This window comes from Dipodomys ordii, unplaced genomic scaffold (genome assembly GCF_000151885.1).
Source record: "Dipodomys ordii isolate 6190 unplaced genomic scaffold, Dord_2.0 Scaffold14, whole genome shotgun sequence".
NCBI lineage: Eukaryota > Metazoa > Chordata > Mammalia > Rodentia > Heteromyidae > Dipodomys > Dipodomys ordii.
The window spans coordinates 9,876,619-9,897,791 of record NW_012267230.1 but is presented as its reverse complement, the minus strand read 5'-3'; the positions used below and the strand labels follow the sequence as shown (position 1 = coordinate 9,897,791).

Below are 21,173 nucleotides of genomic sequence, written 5' to 3'. Positions count from 1 at the left end.
CACTTCCGGGTTTTTTCTTTTAGCTTATGTGGTGCTGAGGAATTGAACCCAGGGCCTCAGGCATGCAAGGCAAGTGCTCTACCACTGAGCCACCTTCCCAGCCCAATCCTCATTTCTTATAAAAGTTTTTTCTTCTTCCTCTTCCCCACGCATTTTTTTTTTTTTTCTTGGTGCCAGTTTTGGGGCTTGAACTCAGTACCTAGGTGCTGTTTCTTAGCTTTATCGATCGTGACTAGTGTTGTACCACTGGAGCCACACTTCCACTTTCTATTTATTTTGTCAATTGGAGGTAAGAGTCTCACAGACTTTCCTGCCCATGCTGGCTTGAAACTGTGATCCTCAGAACTCAGACTCTTGAGTAGTAAGGATAACAGTGAGTACTGCACCTGGATATTGTAAAGCCCTCTAGAAGATCTGTTCCTCGCTTCCCTTTGAAGACTGGGAATGATGGATGTGCAAGTAGAGAGCACGTTACAGACTCGGCTGTGCTCCGTCTAACCATGGAGCTATCCATGCGTGTTTAGCTTGAAGACGGCAACAAAACAGGCTCAAAGTGTGTTTTATGAGGAACGGTGGAAGCGAGACTAGACAGCTGTCATGTAATCTGAACAGGCGTTCTATTTTTACGCTGCAGATTATTCTTTCAGCTTCTTCTGACATCCTTTCCTTTGCTAAGTCTCTTCCCTGATGTGGCTGTGACAGAATGTCTCAGTTTAACATGCTACACCTTTGAGTGGGCTGTCTGGGAAGGGAGTTGACTGGGATTTGCTCACTCCTCATCTTCCCTTGATCTTAAGCTGTCAGATGGCCAGCCTGCTCACAGGGAAGCAAGGGCCCATAGCCCAGCTGCAGACCAAGGGCTGGGCTGTTGTACTGAGCACTCGGAGTGTTGGCTGTGTGGTGAAGTCAGTTTACCTGAGGTGGACTTGAATTATCCAGTGCACAGAGACGAATATGCAGTGAATGAACTAAGACTTGATGTAGGTAGGCCGAGTTCTATGTTCTGGGCTGGATGGATTCTTGTCAACCACACTGGAACGGTTGGGACCTCTCTTCCCAGGTCACTGCGGAACCTGCTTGATGGCGAGATGGAACACTCGGCTGTGCTCCGGCAAGAGGTAGACACGCTAAAAAGAAAGGTGGCTGAGCAGGAGGAGCGGCACACTGTCAAGGTCCAGGCACTGGCAAGGTAGGGATGGGTGAAGGACGGCAAGCTTACCTTCACCTATACTCTTTAATGAAAGACTGTGACCAAAAGGAATGAGATTTATGCAGTGTGCATGTATGCATGTATGTATGTATGTATGTATGGCAGGTGAGGCACTTGATCTGAGGGCCTGAGCGCTGTCCCTGAGCTTTTCTCCTAAAGGCTAGCATTCTACCACTCTGAGCCCGAGCACCCACTTCCGGTTTTCTGGGTGGTTAATTGGAGATAGAGAGTCTCACGGACTTTTCTGCCCAGGCTGGCTGTGAACGGCGATTCTCAGATCTCAGCCTTCTGAGTAGTTAGGATTACAGGCGTGAGCCACTGGTGCCTCGCTGAGATTTATGCATTTTAATTTAACTTTGTTGAACAAGTCATATAGTCGCACCTGGCTGAAAATACAGAAGGTTCAGTACACAATTTTGCCCCGCCACCCAGTTTGCTCCCTAGAGGCGATCAACATCACCATCTCAGGGCTACTTCGGGTCCACACTGTGGATGTGTGTACCCTTCCTTACACCACTCACTTCTTTTTACCAGCCCCGCCATGCCATTGTCTGAGCACACCAGAATTTGTCTAACCAGTTCACCAGTAGCTAATAATGCCACATCCCATTATCTGGGAGGGTCGTTTATGCCTAAGTTGAGTTTCTTTGTTGGAAGCATTCCAAGATGCAGACTTGCCTTGCAAGTTTTTGTAATGCATTTGTAAGTCAGAGGTCATGCACTTGGCCTCCCCCCCCCCCCCCCCCCCCCCCCCCCCCCCCCCGCCCCCGAACCCCAGGTGCTAAGCCAGGTATGTAGGTATGCACAAGGCTGAGTTGCTCCCAGCTTTGCTCACAGGATAGTATCCAGAGTTTGGGTCTCACAACATCATGGAAGAAAAAGAAGCCTGTTCATTTGCATTTCTCTAATTATGAGTAGCTGTTACTTTTGTCTAAGAGCCTTTGTTTTTAGTCATATTGTTTATATTTAATTAAAGAAAATCATAATGCACAAAACCCCTGTTCCCATAATACAGGTTGGTCTTTTTTTTTTAACCATTTGTTTCTTTTTTTGGGGGGGGGTCCAGTCATGGGGCCTGAACTCTGGGTCTGGGTGCTGTCCCTCAGCTCTTCAGCTCAAGGCTAGCGCTCTATCACTTGAGCCACAGCGCCACTTCCGGCTTTTTTCTTTTTGCTTATATGGTGCTGAGGAATCGAACCCAGGGCCTCATGCGTGCAAGGCAAGCGTTCTACCACTGAGCCACCTTCCCAGCCCTTAACCATTTGTTTCTGTGTGAACGTATCTTTATGCTTTCACTACAGATGATCCACAGGCTGTCTGCAGGCTGTCTTTTTTTTTTTTTTTTTTGTCTTTACTGTGACAAAACCAGTTTTGATGTTGACTTTTTTTTTTTTTTGGTCTGTCCTGGGGTTTGAACTCTGGGCCTGAACGCTGTCCCTCAGCTCTTCAGCTCAAGGCGAGTGCTCTACCACTTGAATCACAACGCCACTTTCAGTTTTCTGGTAGTTCATTGGAGATGAGTCTCATGACCTTGCTACCCAGGCTGGCTTTGAACCGTGGTCCTCAGATCTCAGCCTCCTGAGTAGCTAGGATGACAGGCATGAACTTCCAGCGTCCAGCAATGTTGACCATTTCTATATACCTAGTTATGGTATTTTACTGAGTGAATGCACCATATTCAATTAACCAGTTAATACAGTCACTTTAACTTCTGGGTTGTTCACAGTGTTTTCCCCATTTTTGGTGAGCTAGGCAGTTTCTTGGTAGTTTGTCCTGTGGCTGTGCCAGGCACCGGGGCTGGGACATGCTCAGGCAGTCCTGACCACTACCACACTGCAGCATGAGCTCACATCCAAGTTCCACATTTCCCGACAGAGTGTCATGAGGGTATTGCAGCTACCTAAGTGATGGTCTGAAGTAGAGTAATTGGTGCCTAACTGGACCCTTTCTCCACTAGTGCTCCATATCACCTAACTGCCCTGGGATTCTGTGGCATATATTGCATTTGATGTGCAGTAAAGACTGAGGTCTTTAGGGACACTGGGTCCAAACTACCAGCAACAAACAGGATTCTCTTCCCCGCCGTTTCCAGGGCTTTGCCTCAGCTATACCCTCCATTACTTGGAGTTGTGATTTGGAGTGAAGTGCTCTCCTGCCGCAGGTGTGTGGTCCTCATGCATGAAGTAGAGAGGATGGTGCTCTTCTGCCCATGTGGACCGAATGAGGATGAAGGATGCGTAGAGTGCATCTGGGGCTCCAGGAGGTGTACTTTAGCATATGGTAATTCTAGGGAAAATTCTTATCCCATAAATGTGGTAGGGAAACCAATTTCTTAACTAGGCAGTTTTTTTTTTTGGGGGGGGGGGTCCGGTCGTAGGGCCTGAACTCTGGGCCTGGGAACTGTCCCTTAGCTCTTCATCCCAAGGCTAGCGCTCTACCACTTGAGCCACAGCAACACTTCCGGGTTTTTTCTTTTAGCTTATGTGGTGCTGAGGAATCGAACCCAGGGCCTCACGCATGCAAGGCAAGCACTCTATCACGGAGCCACCTTCCCAGCCCCTAGGCAGTTTTTAAAATAAGTTTTTTATTGTGAAAATACTGTTCAGAGGGGTTACACTTACATGAGCAAGGTAATGTACATTTCTTATCAAGCATTGTTGCCTCCTCCTTTGTTTTTCCCCTACCATCCCTTCCCTCCCGCCTCCAAAATTATACTCCCTGCCCCCATCCCCACCTGAATTGTAGAGTTTGTTGTTTAACAGTGTCTGGTACATCTCCTTGTTACAGTGGGTCAACAACTAGACAGTTTTCTAATCTGAAGTTTCCCCACTTGAACAATGGGTAGCTAAGAGCTTCAGTTATCTGACAGTTGGCAGTTTGCAGGTAGGGCATGTATAAACAGATGCTCGTCCACAAGGAGAGAGCAGACGAAGGTGACTGAGCTCTGAGTTCATTTGCTGACACCTTTCTGCCAGAGTTCACCTCCGCCAGCTGTTGAAGTTTCTTCTGGCTTCTGGCCACAGAAGAACCAGCTGTTTGTGATGGCACACAGTTGGCTTGCTTAGGCACTTGTCTTTTGGGGCCGAGAGGGCTTAGGCTGCTGGAGGCAAAGTGGGGCTGCGAGGTGGCACGGGCTGGCCCACCTGCGTCCAGGTGGCAGTGTGAGAATGAATGTGCTTGAGCCTTTTTCTGTTGTCAGTTTGTTGGAGAAATATAAGGACTTTGCTTTTTGTGAAGAAGGACATTTCTTCAGTGTTTATCCCAAGGCATTGATTCTGTCTTCATTAGGAGGCAAGTAGTCGGAGCTGAGAATGCTAAACATGGAGGATACTGGCCTGAATTCTGAGTCTGCCTGAGGTTTAGGCCTGGCCTTTGGAACCCAAGGTTCCATTGCCATTTTACCTGGTAAAATCAGTGCGTTTCATGTTGCTGCTAACTCTGGCAGTGGCTGCCTAGGATTCTGGTTGAGAAGGATTCTGGGGTGGCATCTGGGTTCAGCAGGAAAGAGCCTTGCTATTGATTAGTAATGTCTGCCAGGGCATGGGAGAGAGTGGTGGGAAACATACCCAGGAACATGCCATACCTACGCTGACACTGGTGGAGTGGTGGAAAGTACTGGAGATGCTGTCTTCAGGCCAACATGGCAACATTGTACATGAAGCCTCAAAAGAGAGAGACTTTGTCATTCTCTCACTAAGCCCTCCATCGTTCAGTTCTGTTTGTTAAAAGGAACACGCTCTGGAGAAACAGCTTAACCCACGATGCAACAGAATACAACTTTCTCAGCCTTAGGTCAGAAATAGGGGCTTGGTTTTGCTATGCATCATTGAGAGAACTTACATTTGCTCTGTGGTCTGACACAGGAAGCCTGTATTAGTGGAGGGGGGGGGCTGCTCTTCTTCTTGAAGAAGCATTGATGTAGTGGGCGTTGTATTGCACCCCTCGCCCACTCCTTCCACCAGGGGCTTCAGCATGGCTATTGTCTTCATTGGTTGGTGGTAGCTCCAGTTCAGCCTGGACTTGTCTGATTTGGTCACGGTTACTTTAGATCCTCTCCAAAGCGATTGGCACGGTAGCGATGGCTTGATCCAGCTGGGCATGGTGATTGGACTTGGTTTGGGAAATGGGTAAATGGTCCAATTCTGGTCATGGAGACATGGTGGTTTGTTGGTACTTTGTAGAAAGAGTTTTCCCTGCTCATTGGATGGCTCCCTTCCGGAATATATGCTGTGAGGATGTAAAGGCTGAAGCTTGGGGTAAGGGCTGGAGCCATGTTGGCCTTTTTGTTACCATGAGGGGACAGACCATTAGGGTAAGACACACGCAGCAGCTTGAAATGGAGAGGAAGGGTGAGAGAACTGTATCATGTGTGATATCACTGGGCTGCTGGCTCAACTTACCCCTGAAAGCTCCACTGGACCTTTGAGTCGTGTGGACCAGTAAATCCCCTTGGCCAATTTGAGTTGGGCTGTTCCTTGCTACATTGATAACACTTACTGATGTAGAAGCTTTTGCCCACCATGTAACTAGGCCTAGGTCAGGATTCCTGAGCAGGAATGATTATTGTTGGAAGTTGCAGGGTGTGTTGTTACCCACCTCTTCCCCATTAGATGGTAAGCTATCTGCCTGCCCTTGGCATTGCTTGGCAAGTAGTGCCCCTGGCTATGATTAGGAGGGCAGGAAGGCACCATGGGGCCAATGAGTGTCGCAAGGAAATGCTGCCTGGAGCCAGAAGGTGGCAGTTTCACCTCACCAGAACCTCAGGAGCGGAGCCGGGAAGGAAGGATGCAGTTCCTGGGGGTGACAGGCAGCAGTAGAGGCGGACCTCTAAGGGCAGGAGTTACTGGCCCACCTAGGCCAGGCCTCTGGTACACAGAGCTTCTGTCTGTCCAGAGTGAAGGTACTACACTGTTACACCCATGCCCCGAGTCTTTTGTCCTGCTCTCTACTTTCCTCTCTTATGGCTTTCTTCCCTGGCTACTTGTTTACTGGCAACTCCTAATCCAGCTGATTTGTCATCCTTGGACGGCGCCATTAACGGCCAGTTCCCTTGTTTACCGACGTACTTGGGGATGCTCTACTTTCTGGAAGTGAAATTCCAAGCTGATATTCCCTGGGTAACATGAAAGGGAAATCAGAGGGAGGTAATTTATATTAATACAAAACAGATTTCACACACGTTGGCTCTGGGCACGGCTCTGTTAGAGATGAACAGTGAGGTGCGTGCCCTGCTTATAATGCATGAGTTTGGGCTTGCAGGAGGTAAGAGGATCAGAAGCCGATCTTTATAAGAAATACAGGAAATGAAAAAGCCGAGGGTGGACCCCAGAGGAAAGCTGGGTACATCCAGAGTCAGTGTAATTGATTTTGGGCTCCGATTATAACCAAGGCTGACTTTTCAGGAGAGCTGCTGTCCTGCGGCCCCTCTACATGCTGGCCGTGTGGACCGGTGTCCCTGTACCTGCAGGGCCTCGTGGAACTTACGGACACCCGTGCTCCAGGCCACGCTTCCCCGTGTTCTTTCTCAAGGCTGTTTATGAAGGTCTATTCAGGATGTTGAATGTTCTATTGACAGTTCTCCCCCATGTCCCTCTCTGACATGCTTCCAGTGGCAGGGCATTAACAGCTTCTACCTGAGATCTGCATGCCGTGGGCAGGTCTGTGGGACACAGTGAGGACAGGGGCAGAGGCTGGTCGGCCCAGGAGGAGCTGTGTGCCTGCAGTTCACTGAGTAGATAGTCAAGGACTCTTGTTCATGGGTTCATTCACTTCTCAAAGGTCTGCAATTCCTGGCTGGATACAGTGGCTTACACCTGTAATCCTTGCTATTCAGGAGGTTGAGATCCAGAGGATCATGCTTCAGAGCTGTCTTGGGTAGAAAAGTCTGTGCAATTCTATCTTCAAAATAACCAACAACAGAAGGGTGCTGGTGGCTCATGCCTGTAATCCTAGCTACTCAGGAGGCTGAGATCTGAGGATCATGATTCAAAGCCAGCCCAGGCAGGAAAGTCCGAGAGACTCTTATCTCCAATGAACCACCAGAAAACCGGAAGTGGTGCTGTGACTCAAGTGGTAGAGCACTTGCCTTGAGCTAAAGAGCTCAGGGAGAATGCCCAAGCCCAGAGTTCAATCCCCACATCTGACAAAACAACAACAACAACAAACAGAAACCAGATGAGCTGTTGTGGCTTGAATGATAGAGTGACAGCTGAGCAAGTACAAGGCACTGAGTTCAAATCCTAGTACTGGGGGAAAATAAAAGGTCTGCTGCTCTGGGTAAGCTTACAGTCAGGCAGAGCTGATTGTAACCTAGTTGATCGTAACATTGTAACCAACGTCCTTCTCAATAATAAACAGAGAGCTCTCTGGTGCCTCCAGCAGGCTGAGTGGGTCCGGCCCATTGTCAGTTGTCATACCGAGTGGGGTCTGTGCTGAGGTGGCAGGGGAAGGCTGAGGTGAATATCCTCGTATCATAGCTCCCTCTCTCTCTTGATTCCTTGCCTCAGAACGTACTTCTGGGAGTGGCACCACAGACAAGCATTGTAATGGCACAACTGACTCATTGTTCTTGGCTCCAGCGCAGGGTCAGAGGACCCAGTCACTAGAGCTGGCGTTCATCTGCCATCTCGCAGCTTCTGATTTTGTAATGGTGGAAGTTGAGGGTCTTCCTGAGGGTGGACATCCCAGCGGAAGTCCCTTCTGAAACATCACAAGTGCGGGGAGACCACATGGACTCAGGATCAGAGCTGTTCAGCGGTCACACAAGGGTGGAAGCTGTGTACTACTTTATTTCCTCTGCTGCTTGTAGAATCTTATTGAAGACTCAGGTTTTGTTGATGCACTAGAATTTTGGGCAAATGGGTAGCTAGGTATATTTGCATGAACGTCTTCATTTAGAAGCACGTGCCCACGTTGAATGGTTAAGCATCAGAGCAGTCCGTACCCGTTGCCAGATGTTCTCATAAAATCTGCACCAAACACAGACCAGACGGTTTCATGAAGAAGGGGGAAAAATGCAGCTGGTAAGGGAGAAGAGGGAGGAGGTGCATGAAAAAAACCACTGTAGCCCATTACTTCCCTTCCGAGGCACGGAAGCAGGATGAATGTGCGAACTCGCGTGACAAGGTTATGACATTTATCCACTGGGGAGGGATCTACGTCTGCTGTTCATTCATGTTCCATTAGGTGACTTTTCTACTGAGCAGTCAGTAGAGAAGTCTAGGGGAGTAAGAAGAAAGGAGTGGCTTGGAGGGGTGACACACACATCCCAGAAAAGGCGAGCCATGCCTCCGAGGTGATGGAGGCCGTGTGGGACTTGGAAGCAATGCTTGGAATGCAGCAGCTGGCCCATCTGATCCATTGCTCGTTTTAACATCCTGGCTATTCCTCTCTCTCTCTCTCTCTGTGTGCACACATGTGCACTAGGGCTTGAACTTAGGGCCTGGATGCCACACCTGAGCATTTTTGCTCAAGGCTGCTGCTCTACCACTTGAATCACAGCTCCACTCTGGCTTTTTGGTGGTTAATTGGGGAGAAGAATCTCTTGGCTTTTGTTTACCTGGGCTGGCTTTGAACCACACTCCTCAGATCTCAGTCTGCTGAATAGCTGAGATTACAGGCATGAGCCACTGACAGCCAGCCTGGCTTTTTTCCTTTGTCTTGGAAGGAGGCAAAATTTGCAACCTAGTTATTCATAGAAAATAAAATTTCAAATCTTGCCTTTCCTGTACCAATCCACAAGGTGGCAATTTCCATGTCACTGAACATGAAGCCTGGGTCTTAAATAGAGCCAGGATGTGAACGCCCTGCAGGTGGCGACACTAGTAACGTGACATCTCTGTCAGGCAACCTCCTGTTATTTTGGAGTGGGGAGGGGACATCAGGAAGGGCTGCAGAGCGGAGATATTCTTGGCAGTAGCGGTGGCAGCAGCAAGGTGCAGAGAGACAACTGTCAAGTCTAGAGACTGGGAGTTTGCAGAGCTGATTTATTCCATGCGCAAACAAAAGTTCAGCAGGTTTGTCAAGGCAGAGATGTGTGAGACCCGACTCCTGCCACCACACAGCCATCATAGGAACGTTATTTCTCCCCACAAGAACCTCCTTCAGTGCATTCTTGGTTGGAACCTCCAGATATGACAAGTTGAGCTGTGAGGCTGAATTGGAGAGCTCTCCATTGAGATCATGACTACATGGCCATTTAAGAATGACAACCACAGAGCCAGGTGCTGGTGGCTCACACCTGTAATCCTGGCTACTCGGCTGAGATCTGAGGAACATAGTTCAAAGCCAGCTCTGGCAGGAAAGTCCACTTATCTTCAATAAACCTCTCAGAAAAAGCCAGAAGTGGTGCTGTGGCTCAAGTGGTAGAGCACTAGCCTTGAGCAAAAGAAGCTCAGGGAGAGCATCTAGGCCTTGATTCAAGCCCCAAGATTGGTGCATGCATGTACAGGCCTATATCTCCCCCACCCCTCCTCTGCCCCCAACAATGACAGTAGGCTGGGGGTGTAGTTCAGTGGGAGAGCACTTGCTTAGCACGTGTGAGGCCCTGGGCTTCATTTCTACCACTGCAAAACTAGAATGCTAAAATAAAAATAATGCCAAGAGAGTATGGAGTTAGTGAATGCCTCTAAGGAGGAGAAGCGTGGAGCAGATCTACACTGTGGAAAGTTCTCCCTTTGGACATTACAGAAGTGGAGAGGAGGTGGCCAGGGTGGGCAGTGAGTCAGGCTGGTTCAATAAGAGATTCAATAAGAGATGAGGCTCAGCTCTAAAGCAGGGTGAAGGGCAGAGTAAGCCATAACCTTGGCTCTAGTAGTTTGGTTCTTGGATTGGAGTATGTCTTCCTTGTACACACTGTTGTTTGGGATAAAGGGTAAGTAAACCTGATGTAAACGAGCCATTTATAGAGCACCTGGAAGTAGAGGACCAGGTCCCAGGCAGGTCCTCCTGGGCACCAGTATTTTCCTTAGGATGCCAACCTCCCTTCTGAACCATGCCTTTTGTCAGAGAACATAAGTAGCAGGACTTGGAGACAGTGAGCCATAACACAGTTCAGATTCCAGAACCCTGTGCCTGCTGATGAGCTTGCCCTTACCCAGTGAACATCTCTTGGAAGAGTATGTAAGAGTCACACACCCCTGTGTAATTACCACTCTCAGGAGGAGGATGTCCTGAGTCACCAGTGGGGGCCCAGCCTGTGATTTGGGTTCATTTGTGCACATCAAGGCTAATTTGTTTTGGTTTGGAGTGGAGATTGCTCACCTAGGCAGGAGGTATTGTCATTTAACAGATGGAGGCACAAGGATGGCAGGCTGCACAGGACCTGTGTTTTTTCCCCAAGTGTGTGACCTTGGCTTTTGGAGGAGGTTAGCCAGGGTGAGTTGCCTTTCCCACCTCTGCTTACACGCTTAGCTCCCACCCAGAGTCCCAAGATGGACCAGGCTGTTCTTTTGTGGTTTCTGGCAGTCTATTCTTCGTAGCGTGCACTGTGGCTTATGATGACATCTCTGTGCAAGTGTGGAGATACGGCAGGACACATGGAGTCCCACACAGGGGATCCTGGCCAGTTCCCTGACTCCATGACTTCCTCTTCAGACCTGTGAAGGAAGAGAGAGGAGCGAGCTTGAACGAGGCTTGCCCCTTATTTCCCGATACCCACCCATGGCTCCCTCGGCTGAAGCCCTGTTCAGGACTTGTCACTTGTGTCATTCTGGTTGCTGCACATCTGGCTACTTCTTCCCTGCCCCAGGCGATGGGTGCTCATTGCCCCATGCAGTGAGGAGAGAAAATGCCATCTCAGGAGGAAATGTGTAATAGTGCAATTACACGGCTGTGTGTACATGGAAATGGGCTGTGCATTGTGCTGCTAGAAAAATAGTGTGTTAAGCAGTGGAGTCAGAAGACTGTGTATAATCCGGCCAGCCACTGGGAGGAACAGTACCCATTAAGATCGAGAGAATGTGTATCTTTCCAGAGCACTGGGGTGAGGTGAGCACAGGACACTGCCATTAGCAAGTAGGAGAGAGGCCCTGAGAGTGGTGATGAACTCAGTGCCCTCTGGACACCCAGGCCCCCTTCTCACAGCAATGAGCTCATTAGACAAGCCGCAGACAAACCAAGCCCTGGCTGTAGCTGAAAGATCAAGTGTGAGGAAGGTAGCCTTCCTAGCTTCTGGGTGGAGAGGGGCCTGAGGAGGTGGAGAAATACAAGTGAAGGCTGGTTTAGGTGTAGGTGTTTAGGTAGAAAAGAAAGGGAAGGGACAGTTGAGTCTCATCTCCTAGAGCATCTTGGTCCAGAGCTTTCTCTAGTTCATCCTGCTGGAGTGGCCTAGGTGATCACAAGCCCTGGGCCTCCCCTGTTCTGGTGGCATTGCTGGAGCCTGGGGTGTCCTGGGAGATGGAGCCTTTAAGAAGGACCTGGATTGCCAGAGGCTTTGGCTCATTATAGCCTCAGTTTCCAATGACTGCTGGGGACAGATATGCAGGAGTCACTACTGCTTTCCACACTGACTAGCGGTCTCTATCCTGTGGTCTTCTCTGCAAACAGGGCTCCTTAAGGCTCAGGCTGTTTCTTTTATTTATTTTTTTTGTTCGTGGGGCTTGAACTCTGGGCCTGGGCGCTGTCCCTGAGTTCTTCAGCTCAAGGCTAGAGCTCTGCCACTTGAGCCACAGCGCTACTGGTGTTTTATTGGAGGTAAGAGTCTCATGGACGTTCCTGCACAGGCTGGCTTTGAACCGTGATCCTCAGATCTCAGCCTCCTGAGTAGCTAGGATGACAGATGTCAGCCACCCGTGTCTGGCTCAGGCTATTTCTATAAAGCCCCAGGAGCATGAAACTGTGGGAGCCCCGTGGCCCCCACGTCCCAGGGCTGAGTGCAGATGCATGGCCAGAAGCAGAGGTGGCTTCTTACGTTCTGTGGGTTGTCTTGCTAAGTAGCCCCTGGTGGCCTGGCTCTCTCCAGGGAGAGGGCTGGGCAAGGCTGGCTTCAGGGATTGACTTGGGAGCTGAACTTAGGAAGCTGCAGTGAGGTGAGAGGTGGGGTGGGGGAAACCGGGGTCTTCTTGAGATGGTGGTGGCTGCAGCCGCCGCTTACATTTGAGCAGTTCTCACCGACTTTACCCCTCAGCTCATGCTTGTGGCTTGAGGTGCTTCCAGACTGCCCAGGGGGCCGGTCCCCTTCTCAGTCTGTGAATTGCACTCTCATTGCATGATGGTTTGGGGTGAGCGGTAGCTGTGTATAGTCAGCGTGGATCAGCGTGGGGGATGGGGCCATCAACTCCCACTGTTCTCTCCCTAGCCCTGTGGCCTTGTCTGCAAGCAGGCCGCCCCTGCCGGCCGGGGGAGGGGGGCTGCCAGTTCTTGGGCCTGTGTTCTCCCGTGGCCTCAGGCTGCCTTTGGCTGCTTGCTGTCACCTGGTGTCACCTACCGTGTGCGGGCTCTCCATCTATCCTTTTTTGCACCGACACAACTTCACGGGGCTCTTGAAACATAGTCAGCAGCAGCCTTTGTTTTCTGCATTTGCTAGATGAAAAACCAGAGATTTAAGGTCTCTCGTCTCACTGAAGCACATGTGAGGTGGGAAGTGAAGAATCCAGGGGCTGAAGGCCTGCCTCTGACCCCACATCCCTCGCGTGAGGGCATTCTGTGTGAAGACGTGGAGACACACAGCTGTTCTCCAAGCCCTGCAGGCCTTTGTCTTTTCTTGCTTAGGTCCAAACTAGGCTTGTCTGCATCCTTAGTGAGCCAGCTGTGAAGGCACCTCCTCGGGGAGGTCTCCAGGATTGCCCTGGTGCTTCAATCTTTGTTGTGTTCCCAGCATCCCCGGCTGGCACTATGGTTCCTACTGCAGTGCAGCGTTACAAGTTCTCAGCCGAGGCGGATCGGGGGAGCACTGGTTAGAGCCCTTCATACTCACGTCATGGATGCGGACACCAGGCAGGGCCTGTGTGGTCTGGTTCCCCAGGGCGCAGGTACTCGGGCGCATCATTACTCAGTTCTCTAGCTGTGTGCTGGGAGGGCAGCCAGCATGGCAGAAGCCTCGTGCAACATGACTTGAGTCCCTTGGGTTTCCTCCCCATGTGCTGTGTGACCCTGAGCATCTTTACGCCTGTTTCCTTGCCTGTAAGATCCACATGGGGACGTGGGGAGGAAACAAAATGGCGTCAGCTCAGTGCTGGGCTGTGAAGTTATGTCTTCTGCTCCCCCCCACCCCCCATTCCCTCTGCCCAGGAAATGGTTGTCAACGTGCTCCTGACTCCAGGCAAATCGCCTTTGCTGGAGGGTTTGTGTTCTTCTCTCACCACAGGTAATGGGGGAAGAGAGAGGCCCACCTCACACCTGCCTCTTGGTGTAGACCTTCTGTCAGAAAGCTCTTGAGTTAATATGGTGTAGGTGTTGCTAGAAAGCACCTCTTGTGGATAAGCTGAGCAATTAGTCTGAAGGAAGGTTCCGAGTGACCCCTGCTGAGGACAGCAGTCTGACAAAGAGCTTCTTGGCTCCCAGCAATAGCTGGCACCTCTGCTGGTACTTGGACTCCCTGCCAAGCTAATCCCTCTGCCTAATCCCAGGTTCTCTGCGCAGCCTGCTGGGCACTGTGGGGAGCTGGCCTCGGTCCCCACCTGCTTTCTTTCAGAGGATGGCTTAGTGCATTGTGATTGGCCTCTTCTCTGCAGATTGAACAGACACGGGATTGGAGGATTCTCTCCATTTCATTTGCTAGATTTGACATTAGGTGTCTGGGATTAAACGTTTCTCTCTTGAGGGTGATGCTGAAGTCTCATCACAAGTTGGTAGGACTCTGGGTCCTATGGGCCACGCCACTTTAAACTCTTGGCTGTTTTCAGTGTCACCTAGATCAGGCAGAATCCGTGGGGACTGGGCTCAGTGCCCCTCACGATCTTCTAGGGAAGGGTGGAAATGGCAGAATCGCCTGTTGCTCCTTTATCCGTGCCATGGCATTATTAATAATGTCACTCTTTGAATGCCCAATAGTTAGGCAGCCACTTTAGTCAGCAAGTCCCTTTCCAGAAGGGAAAGGCCAGTCCAAAATTGCCAACAAGTGATTCGGAGGCCAAGCAACGGTGAGCTCTGGTCTGGCTAAAACCACCACAGCCCGAATCTGATGATTGGTGGGTGTGGTATTGATGCCAGCAGGGCTTGGATGGACTCCACTTGTGGCTTCTGGTCCATTGGCCCATGGCAGGCCCAGCAAGAGGAAATTCAGGATGTGGTTCTGCCCCTCCATCTTCCTCTCTGCTAGAGCTCCAGTTCCTATACTGCATGTCCCAGCTCCTGTCATGTGGCTCCAATACCTGCTATTCCCTGATCCTTGCAGCTCTGGTAGAGCATGGGGCCATCCTTTCTATATTGCCAGCCACTCTGTTTCTCTTCACCTTGTCTCTGCATAAGTAGTTACTTCATTAAAGCCAGCACCAGCCAGCCCCTTGGTGCCATCTGTTTTCTGAACACTGGCTCGCTCCAGTGTCTGGTCTTCCACGTGGTCATTCCTTTCCTGAGCGCTCCTCCCCCAGACCTTAGCAGAGCTGGCTCCTTGTCAGGATGCCCGGTCTGGGCACAGGTGCCTGCTGGCTTGGAGGGCTTGGCTGGAATAGCCTTCTGTCTTGTCTTGGTGCTGTGCCTATTTTCTTTACAGTTCTTCAACCTTCTGAAATGATTGTTTACTTGCTTGGTTGCCTGAGCTCAGTCAGGGAACTTCCATCCTCCTGAGCAGGCCAGAGGCAAGCACTTTCTGTTAGAGTTCAGAGGGTGAATACTTTGGGTTTTGTAGACCATATGGTTCCTTTCACAGCTATTGAAGTCTGCTGTTGTAGTTAGAAAACAGCCACGAAGCACACATCAATGAACTACAATGCCTTCACAGAACCAAGCTGGGGGAAACTTGTGGCAGGTATATAAATAGATCAGCTTAATCATTCAAAACAGAAATGAAGCTAGGAACAGTGACTCATGCATGGAAGCCTGAGATGGGGAGAATCAAGGTTCAGGGCCAGTTTAGACAAAAAGTTTATGAGACTTCATCCTGAACAAGAGCTGTGCATGATGGTACACACTCATCCTTCCAGATACTAAAGGAAGCATAAATATGTGGATTGATGTCCAGATTGGCCCAGGCAGGAAGTGAGACCCTATTTCAAAAATAACTGGAGCCAGGGCTGGGAAGGTGGCTCAGTGGTAGAGCACTTGCCTTGTATGCTCAAGGCTCTGGGTTCGATTCCTCAGCTCCACATAAGCAAAAAGAAAAAAGCCGGAAGTGGCGCTGTGGCTCAAGTGGTAGAGCGCTAGCCTTGAGCTGAAGAGCTGAGGGACAGCGCCCAGGCCCAGAGTTCAGGCCCCACGACCGGACCCCCCCAAAAAAAATAACTGGAGCCGAAAGGGCTGTGGAGGTGTGATTTAAGTGGTAGTGCAACTGCCTAGCAAGCTTGAAGCCTTGAGTTCAAACCCCAGTCAAAAAACAACCAGTCAAGGCCAGGAAGGTGGCTCAGTGGTAGAGTACATGCCTTGCATGCACGAGGTCCTGGGTTCAATTCCTCAGCACTACATAAGCAGAAAAAAAAAGGAAGTGGCACTGTGGCTCAAGTGGTAGAGCACTAGCCTTGAGCTGAAGAGCTGAGGGTCAGCGCCCAGGCCCAGAGTTCAAGCCCCATGACTGACAAAAACAAAAACCCAAACAACCAAGTCAAGCAGCCAGAAAACGCTGCAGGCTGGATTTGGCTGGAGGGCCATAGTCTGCCATGTCTGGACCAGTCTAGATGCCCATGAGCGCTGGGGTCTCCTTGCCTTGTTTGCTGTGGGCCCAGTGCTTTGCATGGGGCCCGCCACATGGTGAGATGTGACTGTGGACACGTAGACGTTTGCCCTGTATGGTCCCACTGCTGACATCCAAGTCTCGGCCCCCCAGTGCAGATAAACCTGTAGTGATGGTTGTGGTTCTGCTGACCAGCATCATGGAGAAGGAAGGTCAGGGGTGATTCCGTGAGATCTCTGGTTACTTGGTAAGTGGGTGAGGTGAGGTGGCAGAGAGGAGGCGTCTGGAGGAGCACAGAGTAGCGTGGTGTGTCTGAGGGGCTCTGCGGTGCAGTGACAGGAGGGGAGGACCCCGACTGTTGAGACACCTTCTGGTTTAGTCGTCCCACAGACAGCGCCACCTCACTAAGGGTGTGGAACTGAAACACCCGTTGGTCCCTGAGGGTCTTCCTTGAGAGCAGTGTAGGGACCGGGCTGGAGGCCCTGAGCTGCAGGAGGCAGGGGGACCATTCACTGTCTTCTTGCTCCAGAGTGGTCTTGATCTGGGGGGGTCTCGCAACGATGTGTGTTACGGCTGAATCTTTCTTCAGCCAGGCCCAGGACTGGTCCCCAGCCTGGACCGTCTCTGGCTCCCTGTGGCAGCTGTGTGTCTAGCTCACTGGTGCGATGTATGTGCTGATGCAGAGGATGGTCAGGTGTGAGGAGGAGAGGATCTCCAGACATTCTGGTGGGTGGGAGGGAGGAGAGAGAAGCATTGGCCAGGCCCCACATGTCCTAACGACCGAGAAGACAGTAATAAATGGTGGCTATAGGGACCAGTAGACAGTGTCTGTTGGGGAAGACATCTCTCCTCCTCCGGGAAGCATTTTGGGGGTGGGGATGGAAAGATAAAAGGAGCCAGCTCTCAAGATTGGGTTTGATGGAGGGACTGAGGCACTTGTCTAAAGTTGCCTGCTTTGGTAGTAGTGGAGCTGAAATTAGAATACAGGAGGTCTGATTCCCAGTTCAGCGCTCTTCCCATTTCCCAATTTGTTGGCCTTATTTTACTGGAGTTGAGTTAACAAATCAGTTTAATAAAATCAAGGACTGTGTGTGTGTGTGTGTGTGTGTGTGTGTGTGTGTCTGTCTGTCTGTCTGTCTGTCTGTCTGTCTGTCTGTCTGTTCTGGGCAGAAGGTAGGGCATATGTAAAAGCCCTGAGATAGAAAGGAATATGGCTTGAGGTAAGTGTGTGTGTAGGGAAAGGAGGTATGAAATAGGCTACTGATACCTCCAGGAATTTAGAAAGTAGAATTTCCAGTTGGCCAAGACTTTAGATTAATAGGAAGCTAAGGATTATTAGGACAGTTTAAGAAAACCTGTGCAAGCCAGACACTGGTGGCTCACGCCTGTGAAGCTACTCTGGAGGCTGAGATCTGAGGATCATGGTTTGAAGCCAGCCCAGGCAAGAAAGTCCACAAGACTCTTATCTCAAATAAACTACTCAGAAGTGGCTGCTGTGGTTCAAGTGGAGAGCTCTAGCCTTGAGCAAAAGAGCAGCTCAGGGACAGCGCCCACGCCCAGAGTTCAAGCCTTAGGATTAGCCAAAAAAAAAAAAAAAAAAGGGCCATGCAGTAGTGAACTGGTTTGTAATAAGGATATAAAGTGGACCCAGCAGTCCTTGATTGAGTTAACTTTAAGGTTTTGGGAACTTTAGCCACTACATTTTCCTTCTAGCCTAGTGTTACAACTTTGAGATAACTTCGTGCTGTTTACAAGTATGTTCTTTTTTTGGTTGATAGCGTATATATTTTTTAAGTTCTCTCTTGGAAAGGGCTTGCATTCGAAAGCTGCACAGGCAGCCCGAGCACTTGGCTGGGTGTTTGCTTGTAGGATTTTCTCATTTTGGGTGGTGAAATTCATACGAGTGCACTTATTCATGCTTTTCGCACTCCGGCCTCCCACACTGTTCCCGAGTCACACTGCCACCACGAGTGAGTCAAGAGCTTGTCAGCTTCAGCCTCCGAGAAGCAGGCCCGGAACACACGGCAGAACTCCGGCGACGCGGTAACTTCTTGTGAGGTGGAAAAGAGATGCTTCATGGCGCCGCGAGTGTTGCTAGGGCTCAGTCTCTCACAAACCAGTCACCCTGCAGCATAGAGTGGCTGAGGACAGAGTCCTGGTGTGGTGGAGAATCTGCCAAGGAGAAAACAGGAAGGGGTTAGGGACCAAGGTAGAGTCCCAAAGGACTCACCCTTTAGTGACCTCCTGGCTCTGACTGGGCCCCACCTCTGAAGGTTCCTAAGTTTCTAGAACCTCCCAAAACAATGCCTCCAGCCTGGGAGCTAGCTGTAAGCACTTGAACCTGGGAGATATTTCCATTCACATTCAAACCATAACAGAGGCCCATCTCTGCAGGGTGGTGGGTGGTTAGCTCACATGATGTTGGAGATGTGTTCTTTTTATTTATTTAATTTTTATTTTTTGTGCCAGTCCTGTAGCTTGAACTCAGGGCCTGAGTACTGTCCCTGAACTTCTTTTGCTCAAGGCTAGCACTCTACCACTTGAACCACAGCTCCACTTCTGGGTAGTTTATTGGAGATAAGAGTCTCATGGACTTTTCTGCCCAGTCTGGCTTTGAACCATGTTCTTCAGATCTCAGACTCCTGAGTAGCTAGGATGAAAGGCATGAGCCGCCGGTTATAGCTGCTCCAGTCATCTGTGTGTCCCTCCTCCCAAGCCTAGCACAGCCTCCACTGTATCTCGGCCTCCACAGTACCACAGCCTCTGCTGTAGACTGGATTCCACAGGTATCTCCCAATCTACAACGCAGAAGACCCCCTCAGCTTAGGCTATGCACATGGTAGCCAGATGGGGCGCTCGAGACACAACCCCAGGGGCTGCTGTGGTTGCTGGGTCTGTTCCCACCTTTTGGAAATAGGGGAGTTCCTCCTGCTAAACAGATGAACATATCCAGTTAAAGAAAAAAACAAGTCATTCCTTTTCTGTGGTGGATATGGAACTCAGAACTTATTGTATTTTGAACCAGGGCTCTAACACTGAGCCACACACCCCAGCACTGTAGTTGAAAATTAAAAAAAAAAAAAGTTGTTTGATTCTTGGGGCGAGGTTTCACTACATAACCCAGGCTGGCTTTGAATACCCGAATGTGGGGCTTACAGGCCTGTACCAACTCTGCCCCGCTCATAGTTTTTTTTTTTTTTTTAAACTGTATTTTCAGAAATAGAATATGAGCCATCAAGTGTAAAATTTAATTGCTCAGGACCAGGTCAGGTGACAAAGTGTGTTAGGTTAAGGACCTGAGAGCACAGGTGGCACACGGAAAGAGCTCAACTGGGAAGAGTTGGGTCTTAAAGCCAGATCAGCTAGAGGTGATGAGCTCTGCCCCACACTGCTGGGCGGCCCCGGCTCCTGGCCTCACACCTGCTAGCCTCACGTCTGCTCAACCTGCCTCTGCCCCATCTCATAGGCCAACACTGACATTAATATTCATAGGGCTAGAGGGTTGCTAGGAGAACTGGATAAGGGTGTTCATTGTAATGCTCAGCGCATGACAAATGTTTGGCCCGTAGCAGCTGTTAATATCACTATAGTCTGCCCTCTCTCTGTGGGTACCATATCCATGATTGAGCCAACTGTCGATTGAAAATGTTGGAGGAAAAAAATTGTATCTCTCTCTCTCTTTTTTTTAACCTTGTTATTCCCTAAGCTACACAGTATGACACTAGGCACTGCCCTGAAATGGGTATTATAAACAATACAGACACGAGTGAGCTGGGGTCTTGGGACCAGCCCCAGTGGATGCCAAGGGACAATTATTTTTAGCAATAACGGCCGCAGTATTACGGACATATGTCTGGTTCAAAAGTGGTTAGAGAGTCACCTTAATGATCAATGAAACAAATGTTTATTGAGCACCTTCTGTGTGCTGAGCATGGAGCAGAGTGCTTGTGATGCAGATGGGGTGCAGGCTGGGCGCTTTTTGTTGAGAGCAGGTAGCCCATTAGGAGGAGTGGCTGGGGAGCTGAGATGGGCCTGGGGTGGCAGGTCAGGATGAGCTCAGGTGGGGTCTTTTGTGCTGAGCCTCAGCTGGAGCCACGAGCCTGGTGAAGGTGGGGACGAGGAACCTTTCCAGCTGAAGGAGCCGAGGGGGGCGAAGCTGGAGGCACAGAGTCTCAGGGTGCATAGCCAGGGTTTGCAGCCCAGGGAGGAGGTGGCAGCACTCTGATTCACTTCATCCCAGCCTCTCTCCGCCCACTTCCCAGGTGGCAACTCTCCGTGGGGGGGGACCAGGATGAGGACAAATTGTTAGATAAACACAGTTCCTGGAAGTCGTGAGAATCCCTTGTGCTTTTTCCGCCTGGGAGGTTCTGTATATATTTGTGTGGTTACTGTTATCAGTAGCTGTGGGCAGAGACTTGGGTATGCAAGGATTCCTTTAAAATAGGGAAATTCTAGAAAATCCTGTGTCCAACATAATACTGTGAGTTTAATCACCGTCACTGTGGTTGGACTGTTGTGTGTATGCTTATCTTGCAAAACATGTCTCGAGCTTGACTCTGAAGCCACAGTCACTTCCGTCCTTGCTTTGGGTTGTCTGTGCACTTGGCTAGTGGTTAAAGGATGGGGTGGGCCAGGGGCCTTGTTACAACTCCCCGTATGGCTCATTAGCTTGCTGCGTCTCTCTTGTACATAGATTTTTCACTTGATGGGGGAGGTCTGGTGAAGTCTCAGCTTTGCTGAGTGATGAGAAACACTGCCTCCCTGGCCAGCTTGCAGCTAGTGAGGTCAGTGTCCCCATTTGGAAGTGGAAATGCTATGTGGTTTTTCCTTGTCTTCCTGTCTCCTGAGAAGTCTGACTCCAGTGGCCTGTGACTCCTCCAGCTGCTTGTCTGGCCCATAGTGGGAAGGACTCCATGGTCCTTGTCTGAACTTTCTGAGACAGATGGGTCAGTCACAGAGAGGTGACCAGAAGGCCACCTGTCTGGCCATTCAGACTGTCTAGGAGTCACATCATAGAGTCTCTGTGGGCCCAGTGGATTCTCAGTACTCTTCTGGCTCACCTGGCTGCCTTTCTTCTTGGCAGAGTCAATTCTGTCACTGTTCCTACCACCACCACCGTTGGCATCAGACAGCCCGCACTTGCTAATGATTCAGAGTTGGGAGGGGCACCACCCACCATTAGTTGTGGCCTTTCTGATT

The 21,173-nt window shown here is 50.2% G+C and overlaps 1 protein-coding gene across 1 annotated transcript in view; it reads left to right on the top strand.

The window, feature by feature from the left end:
- Snx29 (sorting nexin 29) overlaps nucleotides 1–21,173 on the top strand; it is a 177,355-nt gene that overhangs the window by 32,961 nt on the left and 123,221 nt on the right. The window contains exon 9 of the mRNA XM_013011677.1: nucleotides 1,061–1,189. Within this exon, the coding sequence (XP_012867131.1) occupies nucleotides 1,061–1,189 (129 nt within the window). The remainder of the gene's footprint in view (nucleotides 1–1,060; nucleotides 1,190–21,173) is intronic.